This window comes from Lepidochelys kempii, chromosome 6 (assembly GCF_965140285.1).
Source record: "Lepidochelys kempii isolate rLepKem1 chromosome 6, rLepKem1.hap1, whole genome shotgun sequence".
Classification (NCBI taxonomy): domain Eukaryota; kingdom Metazoa; phylum Chordata; order Testudines; family Cheloniidae; genus Lepidochelys; species Lepidochelys kempii.
Window position 1 is genome coordinate 28768806 of NC_136385.1, and position 7100 is coordinate 28775905.

The following is a 7100-nucleotide window of genomic DNA, read 5'->3' on the forward strand; positions in this document are numbered from 1 at the left end:
ATAGATTGGTCTTTATTTTATCCTGAACCAGTTCAGTTATCCCTCTTCTTCTGGGCTAAGAAAGCAGGGGGTATTAGAGGAAGCATTCTGGAAGGCACTTTTGTTCTGTAACTGGTGACTGCAGGTGTTCTTGCACCTTCTTCAGACGCAACTAATCCTGACCATTGAATTCTAGATTAGACGGGCCAGTGGTCTGATACAGTATAGCAATTCCTAGTTTAGATGCAACCGATTTTCTGCTTGGAGACCAATTGAAGCAGGCCCTTTCCTAGAGACATGTCCGTTTTCTGTTATTAAAGCACATGAGTATTTTTATTAACAGAAGTGTCTGGATACATTAGTATAGCCCTATTTCCAGATGGTGTCTATGAACTATTATTCTGCAACCTGCACCAATAAACATACTGCACCGCAGTGTATAGTAATAAAATGTGAACATTTCAAGTAATTTATTTGGAATGGACACATTAATGCAAAAGCAATATTAAGACATCTGCTTAAAGACATTCATCAAAATAAATACATATAGATACCACAAATAATTTAAATTGGGTTTGTTTTGCACCAATGGGTGCTGAATATTCTTTGCATCTCATAAATAGATGAAAGGAGTTTGCAAAGCTGTGCCACTTAAAAACTTGCTGAAGCTTCACCAGAAGTCCTTTTGAAAGAGTCTTTGGTTTTTAAAATGCATCTTGGAGCGAAGCTCAGGGCTCTTTGCTCAGCAGCCTCAAACTTGGAGGAAACTCAACTGTTCCCAGCCACCTTCTTTGCTTTCCTTCATTGGTACCCTGTCCCATTTCAGTCCAAGACATTCGATCTGGTTTATCATCCAGCGGTATATTCTAAAAGAGAGAAACAGAAAATAAGTCAGAAGTGCAACAATACAGCAATATTCTTGTGGGGTAAGAGCCTACGGGAGTTTGGCACTCATATTTAAAAATCCCAGCCTATATACAGAGTTCCTTAAAGAAGCCCCTGTTAAGTGTCTCTCCACATTTCCTCAACTAAATGGCATAATTATTAAATTGCTCTTGCTAGTTAGTAACCATGCACAGTATCACCCAGAGATCCCTGGTAGGCAACACTCACAAAAAGCTCAGTCTCCAAAATGGAGTGCCAAGTCTACAACACTTCAGCGTTCTCTGCTGGCCAAAGTGGCTTAAGGAGCAGCTTTGGCGCTCGTCTAAAGGCTAGTATTACGTTCCAGTCAAAAGCTGCAGCATGAAAAGTCAATGTCCACTGCTTGAATTATGTGGGGAGGAAGGATAAGGGGGTGATTAATGAAAGCCTGAAACAGGCAAACCTATTTAATACAACACAGCCCACCCAGTGTTTTGAATAAGACAGAAGTGAGGTAGCCCCTCAAAGTAGTAAGAGGGCCTGGCCTCCCCAGTTCAAGCATTAAAACCCAAGTCAGCTGCTGCTGAGTGCCTCAACCACAGGATGTGAGTGTCTTCCCAGGGAGACCCAGCCAGTGTCAGACCCACAGAAGGAGGTCCCCAGCCCAAGAGAGAGAGCAGAGGCAGGCAGGATCCCAACAGCGATTCTCCTATCCCCATGATTGCGTCCTTTCTCCTCTTGAAAAATGGAGATATTTTGCCACACTAGCTACTAGACAGTCACTTCTTATCCCAGGCTGCCGGATGCTGAAGTGGCAGTAAAACGATCCCTAGTGATTTCCATAAGAAGCCACCGGCATATTGATGCTTTCTGGGAATCATTAAATTGCACTGCCCAGCAGGGGCCGCTGCGGGGCCAAGTCCATTCAACCCCTCCAGGGCCGACCGGCTCGGCTAATTCCATCCGCGCCTCCGCCTGCAGGCGCCAGGGCTGCGTTTCTAGCCGATACAAGAGTCTGGGGGTGGGGGGGTCTTTCAGCCGAAGGCCGGGTGGTGCCGGTTCCGTCGGAGCGCCACGGGCGGAGCCGGCCGAGCCCAGGCAGGTGCGGTGGGAGTCCCCGTGAAAAGGCGGGAGGCGCCCACGTGCTCTCAGGGGCTGGCAGCCGCTGTTTAAAGGCCGGGAGCAGCGCTAGCCTGGAAGTGGGGGGTGAGGGGGAGAAATGCCTCCCGCGCTAAGCACGTGGCCAGCTCGCCGGCCGGTGATCTCGGCCCCCCGCGCAGCTCTATGGAGACGGACTGAGGCGCAGCGCAGCAGCCCGAGCTCTGGAAACGGAGCCCGAGAAACGGAGCCTTTTGCCAAGCCCCGCGCGGGCAGGCTCAGGGGCGCTGATCGGACCCACCCCCCACACCCCCCACCCCACCGCCGGGGCTCACCTTCCGCCGTACCTCCTGCCGCCCCGCGGGCTGCTCAGGGCGCCCGGGCCAGGCGCCGCTCCGGGCTGCCCGCCGCCGGCTCCAGCTCTTGGCGGCTCTTGAAGTCCTGGATGGCCCGCTTGTTCTGGAAGTCGATGAGCGCCATGGTGATGGAGGCGTTCCAGCAGCTCTGGTCCGGGCAGCGGAAGTCGATCTCCTTGCGGTCCGTGGTGACGATGGTGAAGTAGATGTACTTGCCCGTGCGCTCCACGCAGTCCACCTTGAGGATGGAGTGGAAGCCCAGCTCCTTGCCCCGGGCGCGCTTGTGCCCGTCCGGGAAGAGGCTCAGGCTGTCCTTGGTCAGCACCACTAGCTTCTTCTTCCAGAACTGGAAGAGGCTGTCGCTGCGCTTCTCCAGCTCGCCCTCCCGGATCACCTCGCCCGGCATCTTCATCCTCCGCTCCGGCCGCGCCCGGGCTCCCTCTGCGGCGCCTTCTTCCCTGGGCAGCGCGCTGCGAGCCGGCGAACTCGGCAGCGGCTCCGGCTGCAGTGAGCGAAGGGTGCTGGATGAGGAGCAATTTATTCTGGTGAGTCAGCGCCTGGCTCTTCCGGTGCCACTCCCTCCCCAGCCCTGCTGGCACCCACCCCCGGCCTCCCGAGCCCGGCCCTGTCCCTCCCCTCCCCGCGCCCCGCCTGTATCCGGCACCTCCTCCCCCGCTGGCCCCAGGCCACCGCCGGCACACTGCCTTCCAGCTCCAGGCCGGTTCATCTCCCACCGCCTCCTGCATCCCCGCCCCGTCCCTCTTCAGCCTCTTCCATGACCCCCTCTCCTCTCCACCCCTGTTCCCTGCCTGGCCTCCATCAACCCCCAGCCTGCCTCTCTACAGCTCCCCTTCTGCGCCACTCCCTCGCCTCTTCCCCCTTTCTTCTACTCGTTCCCTTCCCCCAGCCTCCCACCTGTGTCAAGTCTCCCCCATTCCCTCTGCCCCCCCCCCTCCGAGTTGCCAGCCCTCCAGGATAGTCCTGGAGTCTCCTGGAATTAAAGATTAATCTTTACTTCAAGACTGTCATGTGATGAAACCTCCAAGAATACCTCCAACCAAAATTGGCATCCCTCCCCAAGCCTCTTCTCTCTTCTTGTGTGTCTCTCCTTCCCTCTACCGCTCCCCCCCCCCCGTCTGCCCTCCCCCGTCCCCTCTATCTGGCTAGCCCCTCACCTGGCTCCTTTCTCTCCCACTCTTCCCCTTGCCTGCCCCCAAGCAGTGACTCTGCTCAGGAATGCAGTTGCTGCCCAGCCCATAGGGTGACTCAGCCCTGCAGCGGCCTTTGGAACTTTCTCAAGGCTTCAAGCCTCTTCCAGGCTGGGCTGAGCGCTCAGGCCGGATGTTGGGGGATGGGGAGGCACCTTAACCTTAAAAGTCACCAGACCGGCTCTCTGTCCTGGAAACCTGTGGGCTGAGGTTCCTGATTTTTTGTCCTCCTGACAGCCAGGTATCTGGGATCCTCCCCAGCTCACATGCCAGGAGGGACAAATGGAGAAGGGCTCTAGGCTACTTCTGCCTTTCCTGGCCATGAAATGTTCCACCCACCACCCCCCAATATGTCCAGGGCAGCCCTCCACTCACCTACCTAACCTATTTCATCTCTCTGCATTTCTGAAGTGCCCATCACCACGCTATCTAGGCTTTCTCTATTAAGCTACATTAAAGAATGCATGACACTTTCTCACATTGGAAGCTCTTATCTTCTATTACAGCACTTTGATCATCCAAGGCCTAGATCTTATAATTCATCAGACTGGAAAAGTCTGCTGAACTCTGTATGAAACCCACCCACTCCACGCACAATGAATGGCAGGATGAAGGCTATCGATCCGCTTTTGTGCAAAAAGCTCCATTTTCACCTGGAAGTTTGGAGAGAAGGGGTTTTTTTCTGTTTCATGTGAAATTTGCTTTTGGCAGGCATTTCTGAGGGCAGATTCAGCAGCTTGCAGAACAAATTGCATTTTAAACTATAAAAACTAAAGAAATTGAAACAATTAGGAAGGTTAGTTAAGATTTAGTACCTAAATGATAGAGTGATGGGTGCATCACAAATGCAAGTAGAGGGGGTCCAAAAAAGGAAATGTTTTGTGTTTTGTTTATTTTGACGACACCCCCCCCCCCATGAAATTGTCCATTTTCCATCCTTTGAAAATTTTCCGTCCTCTAGCAGGCAGAAGTTGGTAAAACACCTTGAACGTGAACAGTTGTGTAAATGCCAGGTATTAATTATTATCATTACTTATTAAGGTATTCTGAGAGGCCTGATTAAAAGGGCTATTGTCAAGGCTAAAATCTAGGGGTTGGATGGAGGCAGGCGGGAAGGGAGCAGTACTTTCCCACACACCACTTACAAAATATGCTACACCCCTGTGAATGAGATTCTGCTACAGTAGAATATGCACAGGGGTGGCAGGTTTGTATAATTTTTTGGTGGTGCCCACACTGGGTCCAATCTTGCCCCCCCCCCCCACACACACACTTGCCTAAGGCTCTGGGAGGGGGGCTGGGTGCGAGAGGGGTGCGGTCTCTGGGATGGAGTTTGGATGCGGGCTCTGGGTTGGGGCAGGGGTGCGGGAGAGGGTGAGGGGTGCAGCGCTACCTTAGGCGGCTCCCGAAAGTGACCCGCACACCCCTCTGGCAGCAGCTCCTAGGCAATGGGACCAGAGGGTCTCCGCATGCTGCTGCCTGCAGGCACCGCCCCTGCAGCTCCCATGGGCCCGCAGTTCCTGGCCAATGGGAGCTGCAGAGTTGGCGCTCGGGGCGAGGGCAGCATACGGAGACACCCGCCTCCTGGGGCCATAGGGCCATTCCAGCCGCTTCCGAGAATGGCATGAAGCGAGGCTGGGCAGGAAGCTGCCTTAGCCCCACTGTGCTGGTGGCGGCGGCCGGGAGCCCCGGGGCCCTTTTAAATTGCCCGGGGGCAGCAGGCGGGGCCTGGAGATGCCTTGAGGGAGGCGCACAGGGGCGTCAGGCAGGGCTGGAGGAGAGACCTGGCCATGAACGTAGGTGGAGCTGGGACCCTGGGACCCTGAATATTCCTGGAGCACGGGCACCACAGGCCCATATAACTCTCACTGCTCCTGAATATGCAGATGTTCAAAATATGATTGTGCTGCTACTTGGTTCCACTGTGCTCTTTGAGCTGGGCTTTCCCTCAGTGGGATTGGAATGTACCCCGCCCCAGATCTCTGCTAGGCCCTTTGAGCTTGGATCCTTCTCAGCTGGGGAAACAAAATAACTGGTGGTATAGCACCAAAATGAGAAGTCACTAACAGTAAATTGTGCAGGTCTGTGATCTTCCTTCTTCTTTCTTAGGCCTGGTCTAGGTACAGATTTTACACCAGTACAACTATGTTGGTTGGGGTGTGATTTTTTTTTAATTTTCATTTTATTTTATTTTTATTTTTTAAATCAACAGAGTTCTATCATTACCACCCCTCGTGTGGACATAGTTATATTGGGATAAAGGTGCCTTACACAGTACAGCTTATTCTCCTGCCTGTGTGGCTATACAGCAGTGGGTCTCAAACTTTTGTACTGGTGACCCCTTTCACATACCAAGCCTCTGAGTGCAAACCCCCACCCCCTATAAATTAAAAAAACTTTTTATATTTAACACCATTATAAACACTGAAGGCAAAGTGGGGTTTGGGATGGAGGCTGACAGCTCATGCCCCCCCCCCATGTAATAACCTTGTGACCCCCTGAGGGGTCCCAACCCCCAGTTTGAGAACCCCTGCTCTACATGTCTAGCGATAGCAGTATAAAGCACCTTTATACTGATATAATTATGTCTGTGCTGCGAGGAAGGTGGGTTGTACCATTTTAATATAGTTAAACCAGTATATCTTTTGTATGCGGATAAACCCTTAAATAAGGAATGAAATTTGTTAACAATGTGGAGAGTGAATTACCATCACTGGGGATGTGATTTAACACCACCTCACTGAGATTCCTAGATTATAAAGTCAGAAAGGACTTTGTGATTATCTAGTCTGACCTGCTATATAACACAGGGCAGGGCCTGCCTGAATTAATTCCTGGTTGATGAATGGGGCAGTTCATACCTCTGAGAGCTAGTATTTCAGGCTCTCTGCCAACATACCAGCTCTTTTGAGGCTTCTTTGCAATCCTAAAATCTAGAGCAGTGGTTCTCAACTCTGGTCCACCGCTTGTTCAGGGAAAGCCCCTGGCGTGCCGGGCTGGTTTGTTTACCTGCCGCGTCCGCAGGTTTGTCTGATCGGGGCTCCCACTGGCCGCGCATGGTTCGCCTCTCCAGGCCAATGGGGGCTGCAGAAAGTGGCGCGGGCTGAGGGATGTGCTGGCCACCCTTCCCGCAGCCCCCATTAGCCTGGAGCGGCGAACTGCTGCCAGTGGGAGCCACTATCGGCCAAACCTGCGGATGCGGCAGGTAAACAAACTAGCCCGGCATGCCAGGGGCTTTCCCTGAACAAGCGGTGGACCAGAGTTGAGAACCACTGCTCTAGACATTTAGGTTTTTGTTGTTGTTTGTTTTTTTAAATGAAAGCTAGAGAAAAAGATCATAGATCCATTGATGTAACAACCTGGCTTATGGGCCTGTCGTGGCTGTTTTCAAGCCCTGGCTAAAATTTGACATAGCTAATGTTAAATGGCAGTAAAATATGTAACCATTTTTATTTCATATTATATAAGCCATGGTGAGAAGGGTTTTACACAGCAAACTCTCCCCCCCTCCCCGCCCCTGCATCAAAAACTGAAACATAGCTCTTGGTTCAGTCATTGCAGTAGGGAATATACATAATTTTCCTCTGTCTTCGTG

The 7100-nt window shown here is 52.3% G+C and overlaps 1 protein-coding gene across 2 annotated transcripts; it reads right to left on the bottom strand.

The window, feature by feature from the left end:
- Positions 1-419: 419 nt before the first annotated feature.
- On the bottom strand, positions 420-2823 carry PHLDA2 (pleckstrin homology like domain family A member 2). 2 transcript variants are annotated; one of them, XM_073347284.2, is made up of 2 exons: positions 2289-2823; positions 420-845 (listed from the first exon to the last, which is right to left on the bottom strand). In XM_073347284.2, exon 1 carries the CDS (start codon positions 2707-2709, stop codon positions 2311-2313), a length of 399 nt encoding a protein of 132 aa, XP_073203385.1. In that variant the 5' UTR covers positions 2710-2823; the 3' UTR covers positions 420-845; positions 2289-2310. The 2 variants fall into 2 exon arrangements, with proteins under 2 accessions (XP_073203385.1, XP_073203384.1); XM_073347283.2 differs by having other exon boundaries at positions 2277-2823.
- Positions 2824-7100: the final 4277 nt, after the last annotated feature.

Bases quoted from the DNA above. Each gene is read 5' to 3' on its own strand.
- PHLDA2 (XM_073347284.2), bottom strand. From the start codon at position 2,709: ATGAAGATGCCGGGCGAGGTGATCCGGGAGGGCGAGCTGGAGAAGCGC.